At 39.1% G+C, this 19,992-nt stretch overlaps 1 protein-coding gene across 5 annotated transcripts in view; it reads right to left on the reverse strand.

The window, feature by feature from the left end:
• EDA (ectodysplasin A) overlaps positions 1-19,786 on the reverse strand; it is a 415,885-nt gene extending 396,099 nt beyond the window's left edge. The window contains exon 1 of one of the 5 annotated variants that reach the window (XM_081794023.1): positions 19,056-19,786. In XM_081794023.1, the coding sequence (XP_081650149.1) occupies positions 19,056-19,445 (390 nt within the window). In that variant the 5' untranslated portion in view covers positions 19,446-19,786. The remainder of the gene's footprint in view (positions 1-19,055) is intronic. The other 4 variants (XM_081794025.1, XM_081794024.1, XM_081794021.1 and 1 more) reach the window with 4 other exon arrangements.
• Positions 19,787-19,992: the final 206 nt, after the last annotated feature.

Here is a 19,992-nt window from a genome sequence, read left to right on the forward strand (position 1 = left end):
CAGTAAAACAGATCAATGAAACCAGGAGCTGGTTTTTTTTAAATAAATCAATAAAATTGATAAACCTCTAGCCAGACATACCAAGAAAAAAGACAAAGTAATCAAATATGAAAACAAATGAGAAAAGAAAAATTACAACCAACAACACAGAAATATAAACATTTATAAGAGAATACTATGAAAAAAATATATGCTTACAAACTGGACAACCTAGAGGAAATGGATAAATTCCTAGAAACATAAAACCTACCAAAACTGAAGTAGAAAGAAAGAGAAAATTTAAGAAGATCAATAACCAGCAAATAAATTGAATCAGTAATGAAAAAACACACAGCAAACAAAAGTCCAGGACCAGATGGATTCACAGGCAATTTCTACCAAAAATTTAAGGGAGACTTAATACCTATTCTTCTCAAACTATTTCAAAAAGTATAAAATAAAAGAAAACTTCCAAATTCATTCTATGAGGCCAGCATTACCCTGATCCCAAAACCAGATAAAGACACCATTAAAAAAGGGAAATATTCCTGATGAACATAGATATAAAAATTCTCAATAAAATACCAGCAAACCAAATTCAACAATACATTAAAAAAATTATTCATCACAATCAAGTTACATTTATTTCTAGGTTGCAAGGGTGGATCGATATTTGCAAATCACTGTGATACATCACATCAATAAGAGAAAGGTAAATGATATGAAAATTTCAATAGACACAGAAGAAGCATTTCACAAAATACAACATCTGTTCATGATAAAAAAAAAACCCTCAAAAAAGTAAGTTGAGAGGGAACGTACCTTGACATAAGGGCCATCTATGAAAACCCCATAGATGACATCATCCTTAATGTAGAAAAAGAGACGGCTTTTCCCCAAGGTCAGAAACAAGACAAGGATATCCACTCTCACCACTTCTCTACAACATAGTACCGTAAGTCTTAGCCACAGCAATAAGACAACAAAAATAAAAGGCATCCAAATCGGCAATGAAGAAGTAAAGCTTTCATTATTTGCAGATGACATGATATTATATATAGAAAACCTGAAAGACTCCACCAAAAAACTGCTAGAACTGATACATGAATTGAGTAAAATCACAGGATACAAAATCAAAGTACAGAAATCTGTTGCGTTTCTATATGCCAGTAATGAGGAAGCAAAAAGAGAAATTAAGAAATCAATCCCATTTAAAATTGCACTAAAATTAGTAAGATACCCAGGAATAAACCAAACTAAAGAGTGAAAGACCCATACTCTGAAAACTATAAGCACTGATGAAAGAAACTGAAGATGACACAAGGAAATGGAAAGACATTTCATTCTCATCGATTGGGAGAACAAATATTGTTAAAATGTCTATACTGCCCAAAGCAATTTACACATTTAATTCAATCCCTATCCAAATACCAACAGCATTTTTCACAGAACTAGAGCAATCCTAAAATGTATGGAACCACAAAAGACCCCAAATATCCAAAGCAATCTTGGGAAAGAAAAGCAAAGCTGGAGGCATTTAACTCCAGACTTCGAGTTATATCACAAAGCTGTAATTATCAAAACGGTTTGGTACTAGCACAAAAATAGACACAAATCAATAGAAGAGAATAGAAAACCCAGAAATAAACTGGCAACTATATGGTCAATTATTCTTTGACAAAGCAGAAGTAATATCCAATGGCATAAAGACATTCTCTCCAACAAATGGTGCTGTGAAAACAGGACAGTAATATGCAAAAGAATAAAACTGGACCACTTTCTTATACCATACACAAAAATAGATTCAAAATGAATTAAAGACCTAAATGTGAGACCTGAAACCATAAAAATCCTAGAAGAGAATAGAGGCAGCAACTTCTTTGACATTGTCCATAGCAACTTTTTTCTAGATATGTCTCCTGAGGCAAAGGAAACAAAAGCAAAAATAAAAATAAACTATTGGGCTCTCTCTCAAAAATAAATAAAACATTAAAAAAATTAAAAAAATAAACTATTGGGAAAATATCAAAATTAAAACCTGCACAGTGAAGAAAATAATTAGCAAAACTAAAGGGCAACCTACAGAATTGGAGAAGATATTTGCAAATATATCCAGGGAAGGGTTAGTATTGAAATATATAAAGAACTTATGGAAGTCAACACCAAATAAACCTAAATGATCCAATTAAAATATGGACAGAAGACATGAAGAGACACTTCTCTGAAAAAGACATTCAGATGGCAATAAAGAGGTGAAAAAAATGTTCATTATCACTTACCGTCAGGGAAATGAAAATCAAAACTACAATGAGGTATCACCTCACACCTATCAGACTGGCTAAAATCAACAACACAAGAAACAAGAGGTACTGGTGAGAATGTGGAGAAATAGGAACACTCATGCACTATTAGTGGGAATGCAAACTGGTATGGCCACTCTGGAAACCAGTATGAAGGTTCCTCAAAATTTTAAAGTGGAACTACACTATGATCCAGCAATTGCACTGTTTGGTATTTACCCAAAGAATAAAACAACTTCTTCAACAACTACTTCAAAAGGATTCATGCACGATTATGTTTACATTGCCATTACTTACAAGAGCCAAATTATGGAAGCAGTCCAAGTGTCCACTGATTGGTGAGTGGATAATGAAGAAGTGATGTGTGTGAGATGGAACATTATTCAGCCATGTAAAAGATTGAAATCTTGACATTTGCAATGACATGAATGGAGTTATACTGCCAGGTGACATAAATCAAAGAAAAACACCATATGATTGATTTCACTCATATGTGGAATTTAAGAAGCTAAACAAAGGAAAAAAGATAAATCAAGAAACAGACTCTACACTATAAAGAACTGATAGTTACCAGGGGATGATTGTGGAGGGATGGGTTAGATAGATGAAAGGGATTAAGCAATGCACATGTAGTGATGAGCTCTAGGTGTTGTATGGAATTGTGGAATCACTATGTTGTACACCTGAAACTAATATAACATTGTATATTACCTAGTTGGAATTAAAATAAAAACTCTAAAAGCCAAAAACATAAAAAATAAAACTCAAAAATAAAGAGATATATCAAAATCAGCGGGTCAAAAAGACCCATTACCTTCAGAAAAGCCAATATAAAAGTTTCAGCTGATTTCCCAAAATACATAATAGAAGGCTTTTTAGCATTGATATGGTATCTTCAAAATTTTGAAAGAAAAATAACTAACCTATAATTCTATATCCAGTAAAAAGGTCTTTCAAAAATAGAGGTGAAATAAAGAAATATTTTCAGACAAACAAAAACTGGAAAAAATTAGCAGTAGATACACATTAAAGGGAATGTTAAAGGGTATTATTAGAGCAGAAGGAAATGACCTCAAACTGAAATTTGGTAAGGAAAGAAAAAATGATAAGAAAAGGGTAAACATAGGGGAAATCTAAATGAATATTAACTATAAAATAACAATGTCTTGTGCAGCTTAAATCATATACATAATTAAATTACCAAAAAACAATAGCATAGAGTTGGCAGGGGGTAAATGGAGTTAAATTATTCTAAGGCCTTTGCACTGTGCAGGAAGAGGTCAAAGAACTAATTATATCAGACTATTGTAAGGAAAAAATGCATGTTGTAATATTTAGGGTATCCACTAAAACAACAGTAAAAATATGTATCTACAATATTAACAAAGAGTAAAAAAGATTAGTAAAAAAAATCCAAAAGAAGGCAATATGGAGTAAAAAATGTTCATTTAAGATGGGCAAGACAAATACAAATAGTATGATGGTATATTTAAAGCCAAATATGTAAGTAATTTAATTAAATTGAAATTGATTAAATGTGCCAGTTAGATCAACTAAATTGAAAAGGAAAACTATATCTATTTATAAGAGATGCATTTAAAACATATGAGGGGCACCTGGGAGGCTGAGTCAGTTGGGCATACGACTTCGGCTCAGGTCATGATCTCACGGTCCATGAGTTTGAGCCTTGTGTCGGCTCTGTGCTGACAGCTCAGAGCCTGGAGCCTGCTTCGGATTCTGTCTCTCCCTCTCTCTCTGCCCCTCTCCCCTCTGTCTCTCTCTGTCAAAAATAAATAAACATTAAAAAAATTTTAACAAAAAACATATGGAAAGGTTATAATTTTAAAAGATGGAAGATATATCATGCAAAAGTTGATGAAAAGAAAGTAGCATTATTTTTTTTAAATATTTATTGATTTTTGAGAGAGACAGAGACAGAACTTGAGCAGGGGAGGGGCAGAGAGAGAGGGAGACACAGAATCCGAAGCAGACTCCAGGCTCCGAGCTGTCAGCACAGACCCGGATGTGGGGCTCGAACCCACGGACAGTGAGATCATGACCTGAGCCGAAGTCGGATGCCCAACCAACTGAGCCACCCAGGTGCCCCGAGAAAGTAGCATTATTAATATAAAACAATGTAGACATTAAGGTAAAAAGCATTACTACAGATAAAGAGGGATATTTCACAATAAAAAGTTCAATTCAGGGGTGCCTGGGTGGCTCAGTCACTTAAATGTCCAACTTTGGCTCAGGTCATGATCTCACTGTTCATGGGTTCGAGTCCTGTGTCGGGCCCTGTGCTGACAGCTCAGAGCCTGGAGCCTGCTTTGGATTCTGTGTCTCCCTCTCTCTCTTCCCCTTCCCCACTTGCACTCTGTCTCTGTCTCTCTGTCTCTCAAAAATAAACATTAAAAATTTTTGAAAAAAAATAAGTTTAATTCAACAGAAGATATAACAGTTCTAAATACGTATTCACCTAATAACACAATCTCAAAATACGTGAATCAAAAATTACCAGAACTAAAAGAAGACATAGATAAATACATAATTATCATGAGAGATTTTTGACACAAATATCTCAAAAACTGATAGAATGAGTAAACAAAAAAAATCAGAGAGGGCAAAAATTATTCAAAGAACACAATTTGACCTGTTTGGCAAATAAATAGCACTACACTATAGGACATATTCTTTCAAGTACACACAGAGCATCTATAAAAACTGACTACAGTCACCATTAATAACAAATACTTTAAATCATAGAGATGTTCTTTAACCACAGCGGAATTAAGCTAAAAATAAATAACAAAAAAGATAACTAGAAAATTATCATCTTTGGAAATCAATACATACACTTAAAATGACTAATAAACCACAATGGAAAACAGAAAATATTATTTGTATTGAATGATAAAACTATAGCATATCAAAATCAAAACTTATGTAACATGCTAAAACTGTGCTTAGAGGGAAATTTATACTCTGCACATTTTAATAAATTTTTTAATGTTTATTTATTTTTGATAGAAAGAAGGAGACACAGCATGAGCAGGGTAGGGGCAGGGGGAGAAACACAGAATCCAAAGAGAGCTCCAGGCTCTGAGCCATCAGCACAAAGCCAAGCCCCATGTGGGACTCGAACTCAGACTCACCAGCTGTGAGATCATGAGCTGACGCCCAACCTACTGAGCCACCCAGGCACCCCTAAAATGAACATTTTATTTTATGCTATTAATATATATTTTTTTTGAGAGACAGAGCGCCAGCAGGGGAGAGACAGAGAGGGGGAGACAGAATCTAAAGCAGGCTCCAGGCTCTCAGCTGTTAGCACAGAGCCCTATGCATGGCTCAAACTCATGAAGGGCAGATCATGACCAGAGTGGAAGTCACTCAATTGACTGAGACACCCAGGTGCCCCTAAAATGCACATTTTAAAAAAGAATGATTTAAGCATCTTCTCAAGAAACTAGATATTTTTAGGGGGTGCCTGGGTGGTTCAGTCAGTTAGGCATCGAACTCTTGATTCCGGCACAGGTCATGATCTCTGGTAGTGAAATCAAGCCCTGCCTGGGGCTTCAAGCTGGGTGGAGTCTGTTGAAGACTCTCTGTCTCCCTCTAGCTCTGCCCCTCCCTCACTCTTGAGCTTGCATGGGTGCATGCGCTCACTCTCAAAAAAAGCAGAAAGTAGATATATTTTTAAAAATTGTTTTAAGTTTACTTATTTATTTCAAGACAGAGCAAGCAGGGGAAGGGGAGAGGGGGAGAGGGGGAGAGGGGGAGAGAGAGAGAGACAGAGAGACAGAGAGAGACAGAGAGAGAATATCCCAGGCAGGCTTCGCACTGTCAGCACAGAGCCCAATGCAGGGCTTGAACTCACGAACTATGAAATCATGACCTGTGCTGAAATCAAGAGCTGGAGGCTTAACTGACTGAGCCACCCAGGTGCCCCCAGATGTTTTTTTAAATCACCAAATTAAAGCCAACAAAAGTAGAAATATGAAAATTTAAAAGATATTAGCAGAAATTAATGAAATAGAAAACACTCCATAGTGTAGATCAACTAATAAAATTGACAAATCTCTGGTAAAACCACCAAGAAAACGGCATGCTAATAAAACTGAAATGAAAAGGGGAAAAACTACAGATCATACAGATTAGAATTCAATGATTTAAACACATTATAGTACACAAACTGCTAATACACATAACAACTATTGTGAATCTCAAGGGCATTATACTAAGTGAAAAAAAGGCAATCTCAAATATATACTGTATGATTCCATTTATACATTTATTCAATCAATTTATACATCATCAGAAAAACACAAATAAAACTATAATAAGATTATCACCTCATCTGGCAGAATGGCTAAAATTAACACAGGAAACAACAGGTGTTGGTGAGGATGTGGAGAAAAAGGAACACTCTCACACTGTTGGTGGATATGCAAACTGGTATAGCCACTGTGGAAAACAGTATGGAGGTTCCTCAAAAGTTAAAATAGAACTATCCTATGATCCAGCAATAGTAAGTATTTACCCAAAGAATACAAAAATACTGGGGCACCTGGGTGGCTCAGTTGGTTAAGCATCCAACTCTTGATTTCCGCTCAGGTCATGATCCCAGGGTTGTGGGATTGAGCCCTGCATTAGGCTCTGTGCTGACAGCATGGAGCCTGCTTGGGATTCTATCTGCCCCCCTCTCTCTGCCCCTCCCCAACTCATGCACTCTCTCTCTCTCTCAAAATAAATAAACTTTAAAAAATACAAAAATACTGATTTGAAGGGATACATGCACCCCGACATTTATAGCACCATTATCAACTATAGCCAAATTATGGAAAGAGCCCAAATGTCCATTGACTAATAAATGGACAAAGAAGAGGTGGTGTGTGTATATATATATATATATATATATATATATACATATATATACACATACACGCACACACACACACACAATGGAATATTAGTCATAAATTTAAAAAATGAAATCTTGCTATTTGCAATGATGTGGATGGAGCTAGAGAGTATTATGGTAAGTGAAATTAAGTCAGTCAAAGGAAGACAAACACCATATGATTTCACTCACATGTGGAATTTAAGAAACAAAATAAACGAACATGGGGGGGAAACGGAAAACCAAGAAACAGACCCTTAACTATAGAGAACCGAGGGTTGCTGGAAGGGAGGTGGGGGGGGGAATGGGTTAAACAGGTGATGGGGATTAATGAGTGCACTTGTGATGAGCACTAGGTGTTGTATGTAAGTGTTGAATCACTAAATTCTACACCTGAATCTAATATTACACTGTGTTAACTAATGGAATTTAAATGAAAGCTTTTAAAAAGGTTGTATTTTTTATTATTTTATTTATTTTTTTGAGAGAGAGAGATATGGAGAGGGTGCAGGTGAGCAAAGGACAGAGAGACAGAGAGAGAGAGAGAGAGAGACAGAGAGAGAGAGAGAGAGAAAGCGGGTTCACCCGAACCGGGGCTAGAACTCACCCGATGTGAAACTGGAACTCACAAACCGTGAGATCATGACCTAAGCCAAAGTCAGATGCTTAATGACTGAGCCACCCAGGCGCCCTTAAAAAAATTTTTTTTAAACATTAATTTAAAACAAAGTTTTTAAAAGAGGCAATAATAACCACAAGAAGGAAAGATTTCTTACACATTAGGATAATTATATTTTAAAAAATAGAAAATGTGTTAGTGAGAATGTAAAGAAATTGGAATTCTTGTGCATTACCAGTAATATAAAATGATGCAGTCACTGTGGAAAACAATTTAGCAGTTCTTAATTCAACAGAACTACCATATAATCCAGCAATTCCACACAAAAGAATTAAAAGCAGAGACTACAACAGATACTTGTACATCAATATTCAAAGCAACATTATTCACACTAGCCAAAAAGTACAAATAACCCAGTGTCCATCACAAATGAATTGATAAAATATGGTACACACACACACACACAAATATTATTCATCCATAAAAAGAGTACAATTCTGATATTATGTGACAACATCAAAATAATCCTGAAAACCTTATGTGAAGTGAAATAAGACCAAAATAAAATAAATACTGTATGATTTTGCTTATATGAGGTACCTAGAATAGGTAAATTCAAAAGGAAAAAAGTAGAATAAAGGTTACCAGGGGCTGGGGAAAAGGGAATAGGGAATTATTATTTAATGGGCACAGAGTTCCTGTTTGGGAGGATGAAAGAGTTCCGAAAATAGTGGTAATGGGTACACAATGTTGTGAATGGACTTCATGCCACTGACCTACACAGTTGAAAATGGTTATAATAAATTTTATGTTATGTATTTTACCACAATTAAACAACAGATGGTGAGGATATTACAAAATTCTTCATGTGAATAAATTTAAATTTTTTACTGAAGTAAACAAATTCTTAGAACATAAAAATTACTAGGGACACCTGGGTGGCTCAGTTGGTTAAGTGTCCTGTTCTTGATTTTTGCTCAGGTCATGATTTCACGGTTTATAAGATCAAGCCCCACGTACGGCTCTGCACTGACAGAACAGACCCTGCTTGGGGTTCTCTCTCTCTCTCTCTCTCTCTCTCTGGCCCTCCCCCACTCATTCATTTTCTGTCTCTCTCTCTCAAAATAAACATTTTTAAAAACTTATTTAAACTGACACAAGTAAAAAGAAGATATCTGTAAACCTTATACCTATTGAGTTATCAAATCTACAGTTTAAAATCTCCCCTCTTTTGGGGTGCCTGGGTGGCTCAGTCGGTTGAGCGTCAGGTTCAGCTCAGGTCATGACCTCACTGTTCATGAGTTGGGGGGGGGGGAGGCGTGTGCTGACAGCTCAGAGCCTAGAGCCTCCTTAGGATTCTGTGTCTTCTTCTCTCTGACCCTCCCCAGCTCATGTCTGTCTCTCTCAAAAAAATGAATAAACATTAAAAAATAATAATAGGGGCGCCTGGGTGGCTCAGTCGGTTAAGCGTCCGACTTCGGCTCAGGTCACGATCTCGCGGTCCACGGGTTCGAGCCCCGCGTCGGGCTCTGGGCTGATGGCTCAGAGCCTGGAACCTGCTTCCGATTCTGTGTTTCCCTCTCTCTCTGCCCCTCCCCCATTCATGCTGTGTCTCTCTCTGTCTGAAAAATAAATAAAACGTTAAAAAAAATTAAAAAAAAAATAATAATAAACAAATAAAATATCCCCTCTTCTCCCTCCCAAAATTCCAGGCCCAAATGTTTCACCAATTTACCAAACATTTAAGGAAGAAATATTACTAATATTACATAAACTCTTACAGACAAAAAATTTAAAAAACACTTCCAAATAATTTAAAAAAATTTTTTAATGTTTATCTATTTTTGAGAGAGACAGAACATGTGTGGGGGAGGGGAAGAGAGAGAGAGAGAGAAGGGGGGGGGGGGGACACAGAATCTGAAACAGGCTCCAGGCTCTGAGCTATCAGCACAGAGCCTGAACACAGGGCTCAAACTCAGGAATGGCGAGATCACAACCTAAGCTCAAGTGGGATGCCTACCAGGGGCCCCACTTCCAACTAATTTTATAAGAACATTATAACTTTATCCAAACCTGATACAAAAGGAAAATTACATGCTAATCTCACTCATGTATATAGAGGGAAAGACCCTCAGTGATATATTAACAAACCAAATCTAGCAATATATAAAATGAATAATCATTGTGACAAAGTGTTTATTCCACAAGTGGAAGGTTAGTTTAATACTACATTAACTGAATAAAGGAAAAAAATCATATGATTATCTCAATAGATGCAGGAAAACCATTGATATAATGATATATCCATTTATGATTTTAAAAAATCTTAGTAAACCAGGACTAAAACAGAACTTTAAATTTATAAAGGCTATCTTTAGAAAAAGAACTACAATAATCATCATACCTAAAGATGTTAAAAGCTTTTCCCTCTGAGATTGGGAATAGGGTAAGGATGCCTACAATCACTAATTCTATTTGACATTGTTCTGAAGGCTTAAGCTAGTACAATAAAGAAAAAAATTTAAAGTACAAATATTGGAAAAGAAACAATAAAAAAATGAAACCTGTCTTTTGTCATAAAATTTGATAGTGTATGTAGAATATCCAAAAGAATCCACAGAAAATTTATTAGGATTAATAAATGCGTTCAGCAAGATGTTGGACACCAAACAATATATAAAAATATGTTTCTGAGCATCAGCCAGAAGCAATTTAAAAATGAGATTTTAAGATAATGTGGTCCCAGGTTGTTTTTCCTGTGAAGCAGACTGGAAGACATAGATTACTACACAGGACTTTTAATTCCTAATTTTTGCAGGGTTCAACATATGGGCAAGAGAAAGGAAAAAAGAAATCCCCAAAAGGCTCTAGCCGAAACCATAGGGAGCTCTGGAGCTAATACAGTCCTTCAAAGTATTCTGGATTTAGTGGGAAGGGGCAAGCCTTTCCACCTCCTAACTGATCAGTAACTGGATATGGGATACCCTGAAAGGAGGCATCTCTATGGGTGAGACAGTTTTCTTCAACCAGGACAAATTCAAAAAGGGCCTGTCAGTTGAGATCTGTCTTCTAGCAGCACTCTCAGCAGTTGAGGAATAAGTCTTCCATTTCTGAATGGGGACTTTGGTGACAGATCATGGCATTAACTGCAGATATCGTTTAAAATAGCTTCAAAAAATATCAAATACCTTACAATAAATCTAATGATAGGGGTATAAGAGTTCTACACAGAACTATAAAATATTCTGAATATCCAGTTTTCCCAACACTATTTGTTGAAGAGACTATCCTTTCCCCATGGTGTATTCATGGCACCCTTCCCAAAGATTACTTGACTATATATACATGGATTTATTTCTAGGATCTCTATTCTGTTCAACTGGCCTATATACCTGTGTTTAGGCCAATTATCCTACTTTTTAAAAATTTTAATTCCAGTATAGTTAACATACAATGTTATTTAAGTTTCAGGTGTACAATATAGTGATTCAAAAATTTTATACTTACCATAAGTGTATTATTGATCTCCTTCACTTAATTTACTCATCTACCCCCCCGCTCCCCCCGCATCTCCCTTCTGGTAATGTCTTGGGATGTCTGGGTGGCTCAGTTGGTTAAGCACCGACTCTTGATTTAGGCTCAGGTCATGATCTCACAGTTTGTAGGATCAACCCCCATGTCAGGTTCTGCGCTTACAGCCCAGAGCCAGCTTGGGATTCTTCTCCTCCCTCTTTCTCCCCCCCTCCCCCATTTGCACATATGCATTCTCATTCTCTCTCTCCCTCTCCTTGTCTCTCAAAATAAATAAAGATTTAAAGAAAGAGTCTGTTTTTGCTTTATCTTTTTTTCTCTGTTCATTTGTTTCTTAAATTCCACACACAAGTGAAATCATTTGCAATGACAAGGATGGAGCTAAAGAGTATCACACTAAGTGAAATAAGTCAGAGAAAGACAAATACCATATGATTTTTCTATTATTTTATGTTTAGTCTATATCTGTGTCCTTGAACCTAAAGAGAGTTTCTGGTGGAAAGCATGATTGGGTCTTGCTTTTATCCATTGAGCCACTATATGACTTCGACTGGAAGAGATTTTTGCCTATTTACATTTGAAGTAATTTTTGATAGTGAAGGATTTACCACTGCTATTTTGTTAGTTGTTATTTGTTAGTCTTGAGATTCTTTTATTTCCCCTTTTGCTCTCTTCCTTTGTATTTTATTGTTTTTTGTATTGATATTCTTTGATTTATTTCTTTTGTGTGTGTGTAACTTCTATAGGTATTTTTTCATGGTTACCTTGGGGCTTACATAAAATATTAAGTCTATTTTAGCCTGATAACTTAAGTTCAATTGCATATAAAAACTCTACACTCAAACTTATTTCACATACATAATTTATTATTTTTGTCACATTCTACATCTATTCATATTGTGTATCTTTTAACATATTTTAGAGTTATTTTCAATACTTCTACCATTTAACTTTTATACTAGAAATAAAAGTGATTTATCCTCTTCCATTCAGTAATACAGTATTCTGTATGGATCTATATATTTACTTTCACCAATAAGTTTCATACTTTCTCATGCTATCACATAGCTCTTTGGTGTCCTTTCATTTCAAGTTAATACAACTCCCTGTAGCATTTCATGTAAGTCAGGTCTAGCTAGTGATGATGAATTTCCTCAGCTTTTGTTTGTCTAAGAATGTCTGTATCTGTTCTTATTTTTTAAGAAAAGTTTTGACAGGTATTGTATTCTTAGTTGGCAGTTTTCTGCTCTTCAGCACTTTGAATATATTATCCCACTCCCTTGTGGTCTGCAAAATTTCTGCTGAAAAGTTTGCTGATGTTCTTAAGGGGAGTTCCTTTGTACATGGTAAGTTGGTTTTCTTTTGAGGCTTTCAAAATTTTGTTTTTGACTTTTGACAATTTGACTATAATGTGCCTTGGTGTGGATTTTCTGGGTTTATTTACTTAGTATTCTTTGGGCTTCTTGAATTTGGTCATCCATTTCCTTCTCCACATTTGGAAAGTTTTCAGCCATTATTCCTTTGACTAAGCTTTTGGTCTTTTCTCTCTCTCTACGCCTTTTGGGACTCCCCTAATGCCAATAATGGTCTACTTGACGGTATCACTTAAGTCCCATATGCTTTTTCAGTATTTTTCTTTTCTTTTTTTTTCTTTTTGTTCCATGGACTGAATTATTTCCAAAGACCAATCTTATTTCACTGATCCTTTATTCTGCTTTATCTAATCTGCTGTTGAATCCTGCTCATGAATTTTTCAGTTTAATTATTTGGTTCTTTAGCTCCATGACTTTTGTTTGGTTCTTTTTAATATTTTCTATCTCTTTGTTAGAATTTTCATTTTATGCACTGTTCTCTTGATCTTAGTGAACATCTTTATAAGCGTTATTTTGAATTCTTTGTCAAGTAAATCTCATAACTGTTTCATTAGGGTCAGTATCTGAACATATATTCCTTTGTGTGGAACATCTTTGCCAATTTTTCATTTTCATTGACTCTCTGTGTTGGTGTCAAAATATTACAGAAAGCAATCATCTCTCCCAATCTCCATGGACTGGTCTTGTACAGAAGACCTTCACCAAGCAGCCCAATCAGAGATTCGGGGGCTTCTATCAATTCTTTCCCTCCTTAAAGAGAAGCAAGCAGCTGTGTCTTTGTCTATTTACTCTGTACAGAATGCATTTGCCAGTCCAAAGTGCCATCTCCATTCTCCCTCAGATAGCTAGACAAAGCCAGATCCATCAGAGATCCAAGACTGGCAAGACAGATGCCAGTTCTTTGGGCAGCCCTGGAGAAGTTCTGGCACTGAATCCCATATCAACTCTTCCACCCCCAGGAGTAAGGTGAAAGTTGACATGTTTCATCTACCCACTCTGTGCTGAGCAGGGTGGGAGGATCTATGGTATCTATCAGTCCTAGCCATCATTTCTGTTCTCCTCCAGGAGACTAGACTGTGCCAGAACCCTAAGCTCCTAGACTGACAAGTCAGATGCCAGTTCTTTGGGAAACCCTGGAGAAGTTGGAGCACCAGATGCAAAAATAAACTTTCTTCCCCAGGGAAATATTGAGAGCTGGGATTTTTTGTCTTCTTGCTCTGTGCTCAGCAGGAGGGATGATCCATGATATCTACCAGCCCATGACACTGTCTGTTTTCTCTGAGGCACGCCCCTCAGAGTTTCAAGATTGGCAAGACAGAAGCCAGTCCTCAGAAAACTTGGGAGTGCTGGACAAGTGAACCAACCTCTTCCCTCCACTGGGAGATGCTGAAGCTAGGGGGGTTTCTTCCTTATCATATGGTATTGAGCTGGTGGCAGATACTCTGGCAAGAGGGTGTCCCAAATCTCCCTGTTGGCTTCAGGGAATCTAGTTTCATGTTCACCCCAAATATAGGAGCCTTTCAATTAGTCCCTGAATTTCTCACAAAGGGAATTTTTTCTTGAATCATTACTAAATTAGTGTGTTGGCGGGGAGAACGGCTCAGGACTTCCTAATCTACCATCTTGCTGACATCATCCCCTTTAAAATTATTCTCTTTTTGTGGAATATGATGAGCTGGTTCTAAAATATATAGAGAAATGCCAAGGGCCAAGAACATCCAAGATATTTTTAAAGAAGAGGAACAAGGTGGAAGGACTTGCTTTACCAGATATCAAGAGCTTATTATAAAGTCCAGTAATTAAGACTATAGTATTGTTACAATGACAAATAGACTAACAGAACAGAACAGTTCAGAAACAATTCTCACACATATGCAGACAATTTACGACAAAGGTGATACTGTAAACAAGCAAAGAAAAAGACATTCCTTATAAATAAATGGCCTGGGTCAGTTGAAAAGATAAAGCTTGGCCCCTATATCTCATCATACACATAAATCAATTCCAGATGGACTGTAGATCTAAATGTGAATGGCAAAATACATAAAGCGCCTAGAAGATAACATGAAAAAAATACCTACATGATCTCAAGGTAGGAAAATACTATTTAAATGAAACACAAAAAACATTAATCATAAAAGAAAATACTGAAAAACTAGACACATGAAAATTTAAAACGTCTGTTCCTCAAAGAATACTGAAGAGATGTGGGAAGGGTTTGCAATATAAAAAGTGCAAAAACGGTCCATAGCCAGAGTATATAAAGAATTCCTACAAATCTATAGGAAAAGGACAAACAACCTGATTTTTAAAAATGCACAAAATACTTGTAGAGACACTTCACAGAAGAAGTTATCCAAATAGATAATAAACCTTTGAAGAAGAGTACAACTTCATTAGTCTTCTGAGAAATGTCAATTAAAATTACAATGAGATAGTATTACAAACCCATCTGCCAGAATGGCTATAATTTAAAATTTTTTTAATGTTTATTTTTTGAGAGAGAGAGACAAAGAGAGACAGAGGGTGAGCAGGGGAGGGGCAGAGAGAGAGGGAGACACAGAATTCAAAGCAGGCTCCAGGCTCTGAGATGTCAGCACAGAGCCTGACGTGGGACTTGAGCTCATGGACTGTGAGATTGGGTTTCTGGAGACTTTTATCAGCTGTTATCACTTTCTTGAGAAGTGACCGTCAGAATTTCCTATATGATTATGGATCCAAATCCACTTTTTGTTCTTTTACATAGAAAAGATAATGGTTTTGTTTTGTCATTATTTTCAACACCCTTACTGATGCTGCCCACCATATTACTCACTTTGGGGACCACAATCACAACTGGGGCAACTTCTTCACAAAATGATCAATAATGATTTTTATTTTTATTTTTATTTTACTCTAACAATCATATTGTGTACTGTCTAACTCAGAAAATGAGATGTACCTAGATCTTCATATCATCTCCTGTGAGTAGCCAGATAAATCTACAGGTATTCCTTGACTACTCCAGCTAAAGGAGAGAGTTATGATTCTAAAAGGTCTGAAGCGACCCTCTCACTTTTTATCATTAGCAACGTCTCCACTGGGGAGGCTTTTCTAACAATTCCGTTGGAGAATTTTGCTGATCTCTCTGTTATGTATCCCAACTGCCCTAATTTCCTTCTGTATCTTGTTTTAAAAGTTTTTTTTAATGTTTATTTATTTATTTTTGAGAGAGAATGAGCAGGGGAGAGGAGCAGAGGGAAAGACAAAGAGAATCCCAAGCAGGCTCTGCACTGTCAGCACAGAGCGCAATGCCGGGCTCTATCCCACGAACCCGTGAGATCATGACCTGAGCCAAAATCAAGAGTCAGAGGCTTAACCGACTGAGCCACCCAGGTGCCCCTCTTGTTTTAAAAGTTTTTAAATTGAGGGATACAAGTAAACCTCCTCAGTGATCTCTAGATCCCTTTCTTGAGTCATAACTGAGCCTATCATCTCATAAAGATGAATAGGTGTGCATGACCTTATACAATGAAGTGCCTCTGTTTTGCCCACTTGGTCTTTCTGTAATTTATTCTCATCAGTTTGTCTTTACTCCTTGCAAATAAGCTGGTGAGAAACCTGAACGTTCTGCCCATTAAAGGGTGTATATTTTTATCTTTCTTCCTCTCCATGTAAGAGTTTCTGTAAGAGCAGCTGTTTGTGTTGAAAAACTAAAATATAAAAATATGACCTACGTGGCCAAATCCCACAAGGCTGTTTACTTCCTTGTTTATGAATCAGAATGTCAGCACAACTTAGAATCTTGACTGTCAGCAGATATTGCAATTAAATGTCCCTGCGGGGTGCCTGGGTGGCGCAGTCGGTTAAGCGTCCGACTTCAGCCAGGTCACGATCTCGCGGTCCGTGAGTTCGAGCCCCGCGTCAGGCTCTGGGCTGATGGCTCGGAGCCTGGAGCCTGTTTCCGATTCTGTGTCTCCCTCTCTCTCTGCCCCTCCCCCGTTCATGCTCTGTCTCTCTCTGTCCCAAAAATAAATAAAAAAAAACGTTGAAAAAAAAAAAATTAAAAAAAAAAAAAATGTCCCTGCAAAGCCAGCAGAGGGTGCACCAGGGTACTAGCAATTTTACCCAAGATGTAGCAGTATCAGTTTAACTCTAATAGCCAATCAACTTTTTGCCTTTTTGGGGGGGAGAGGTGGGTATACTAAAACTAACATCCTCAAAAGAAACATAATTTGAATCTGGGCTAAAATTTCTTTAAATTATACTTCAATTCTCCTGAAAGTAAAGTTTAAGAAGAGTAAGGAATACATGTTAAATTTAGTCTGACCAAAATATAGGTGGAGTAAAAGAAAATGATATAAATCTGAGCTCTGTACATGGCAAGAATGGTACTATGGAGCTCCACCCCGCTTTCCTCAAAAAGGCTCCAGGAATTATATGCTACAGGGGAACAGGCACTGTACTGGGAGTCAAGAAACCAACCTCCCTTTTACCAGTGACCAGAGTTGTATGACCTTGGACAAATCACTGCCTCCCACCCCCTGCAGGGCGTATGTGCTATTCAAGGGGATCAAACAAAATGGACTTATATAGCCCCTCACAATTCTACAAATCTCTGACTCCAATTGATGCCAGCAAATGTAAAGAGCCAGTATGCTTGTTGCTACTGCTCAAAAAAGATTAAAACAGAAATAAAGGACAGAAAATAGGGATCTGTATTTAAACCTAGACAGAACTATTTGAAGTGCCATGTGAAGGACAAGGTGACTAAATGCCATTATAGATCTGTAAGAGTCCCACACTATCACAGAAGCCCTAGAGCACAGCTGTCCTGCTAATCCTCAATATATAAACATAGGTCTGTCCATCCTAAATACCAAAAGGCTTTGGCTACCATTTGACTAAGGAAAGGAAGTTCAATTCCTTTATCTTTTCACAGAATATCAATGTTCAGCTGCTAAGTATTTCCACTGGGCGCTGTGGGGGCGGGGGATGGATAAAGGAAGCCAGAATCCTAGTTAATTATCATTTAGCTACAGTGTTTAAAGTTTCAAGTATGAGAAACATGTCTATTGATTCTCTTCTTTGATAAACTGTTATATAAGTTGGAGTGTGCTAGCAAGACATTTTTAGGTTCAGGGTAACTTTATAATACACAATGTAGAATATATGGCCCATCCTAACATTACAGTTTTATCATGAATGTGATGCCAGCTTTGGATGCATGGTCAAAATACCACAAATAATAGCACAAATAATGTTTACAGAGTATGACAATGATGTGGTAGTAAATATAGAAACCCTGGGTCCCTCACTTCAAGAAACTCATTTGCACAACTTGCCCTCTTTCCCAAAATAAATTCACTGTTATTCTCTAACCACCTCAAAAGGATTCTTGGATCCTTACTTCTTTTAAATTTCACATGACAAAATATGGCAGTGAGGAGAAAACTTATTTTAAATGCATTACATTTACTTGCATTAAGAGCTGAAAATGTAGAAGACAAACACCAAAGCTAATAGTTAGCTAACAAGGGCGCAAACACCATAAAGATTGCAAAACAAACAAAACAGTAACTGGTCTTGAAAGATTACTCCTGAGTAATTATTCCAATCAATAGACTCCTGTTCTCAAACTAGCAGTGGTTAACAGCCTTCACACTCACCCTACCTAACCCCCCAAAAAGAGTCAGAACCGGCATGCAAAGGGTGAGTTTTATTTCCATAGATTTTTAAAATTGCTGTTCAGAAGTTGTCTAGCAAGATGGCATAGTTCTACCAGAATTCCACAGGGGCGCTGATCCTCACTAGAACACGGAGGACAATCAGTCTCAAATTGCAGGTAAGTGTGAACAAGCCCAAGTTCTGGTCAGCGCACAAGGACCCGCGCTGAAAATGCGATTAAAAGTTATTTCAACTGTGGAGCAGTTATTACAGCTGTTTACAGCTCCAACTCCAAAGGAGAGCCTGCTAGTGCTGGCATCAGCTCTGGACACGAAAAAACAAGCACCGCGGGCAGAAAATCTCACCAGGAGCAGAGGGGCCGTTAGTCCGCCAGAGGGGCAGCGCCCGCACCTCCGCGGCCGGGAGAGCCGCCAACTTTCCCCGCGGCAGCCCATGGCTGGGGGCGGCGGGCGCCAGCCAGGGCTCCCAAGTCCAGGGGTCCTAAGAGTCTGGGTGAGCTAGACCCGGACCCAGGACAGCCTACCCCGGGGCGACCTCTCCCCTGCTCGCCTGCCCCCTCCCCAGTCCGGCCCTACAACTTGGCTGGAGGTGGCAGAGTCCTCCTCAGGGCCCTGTGGAGGAGGGCCCCCGCCCTGAGCACAAGGGGAGGGGGCCTCCGCCGCCGCCGCCCCTACTAGGTGACTCACCTGGTGCTCGTCCTGGGAGTGTGGGGGGAGTGTGGTTTCGCCCGGTTCCAGAGGCTGCTGTGGTGGTGGCTGCCTGAAGTGGCGGGTGATGGGACCATCAGGGTCGAGGCCACTGGGGCTGCTCAGGGTGCCAGAGGTGCCAGGGGTGCCGGAGCCAAGGCGGGACTCGGCTCCCCGTTCCCGCCGCAACTCGGAGCGCAACTCCAGGTAGCAGCACAATGTCAGCAGGTGGAGGGCCAGCGAGAGGCCAAAGAAACCCAGGAAGAGCCGGCAGCTGTTCCCTTCGCCCGCCCGGGCAGGGGCCCCGCGACAGCCGCAGCCCTGGCTTCCCCGTTCCCGCGGCGCTGCCATGGGCAGAGGTTCCCTGCGCTCTACCTCGGGGTAGCCCATGGCCTCCGGAGACACCCACTCTCTGAGGCCCAGGAGCCGCCGCGTCTTCCTCAGCCGTTCAGGACCCCTGACAGGCGGCTACCGCCCTGCCATCGGCTGGAGGCTGTAGGGACCCGTTCCAGTGCAACGGAGGCTGGGCGGGACCGAGCTGGGAGCTGCCGCATGTGCAGCTCCACTCCGAGGGGTGGGAAAGGGAGGAGGAGGGGCGGGAGAGGGGCGGCTCGGCCCGCGGGGAGAATGAGGGAGGAGGCCGAGGCCAACCCCGCCCCATCTCCCAAGCGGCTGCCCACACGCCCAACCACCGACCCGCCAAGCCTTGGCGCCCCGCCCCCTGCCATTCCACCCAGGGCCTCCAGCCACGGGGCGGGGCCTGGGGGCGTGTGGGTTCGCCTCAGCCGGACGGCCCCACCCAGCTCTTCCCGCTTGCGCCTGTTTCAGTTGGTGACCAACGCTGTCGTTCATCCCTGGACTCCGCCCCAATTTAACCCTACAGCGCCTGTATGGGTGGGGGGAGGGTGGGCAGGAGAAAGGAAAGAGGGGGAGGCTG

The sequence above is a fragment of the Panthera onca genome, chromosome X (assembly GCF_046562875.1).
Source record: "Panthera onca isolate mPanOnc1 chromosome X, mPanOnc1 haplotype 2, whole genome shotgun sequence".
Taxonomy (NCBI): domain Eukaryota; kingdom Metazoa; phylum Chordata; class Mammalia; order Carnivora; family Felidae; genus Panthera; species Panthera onca.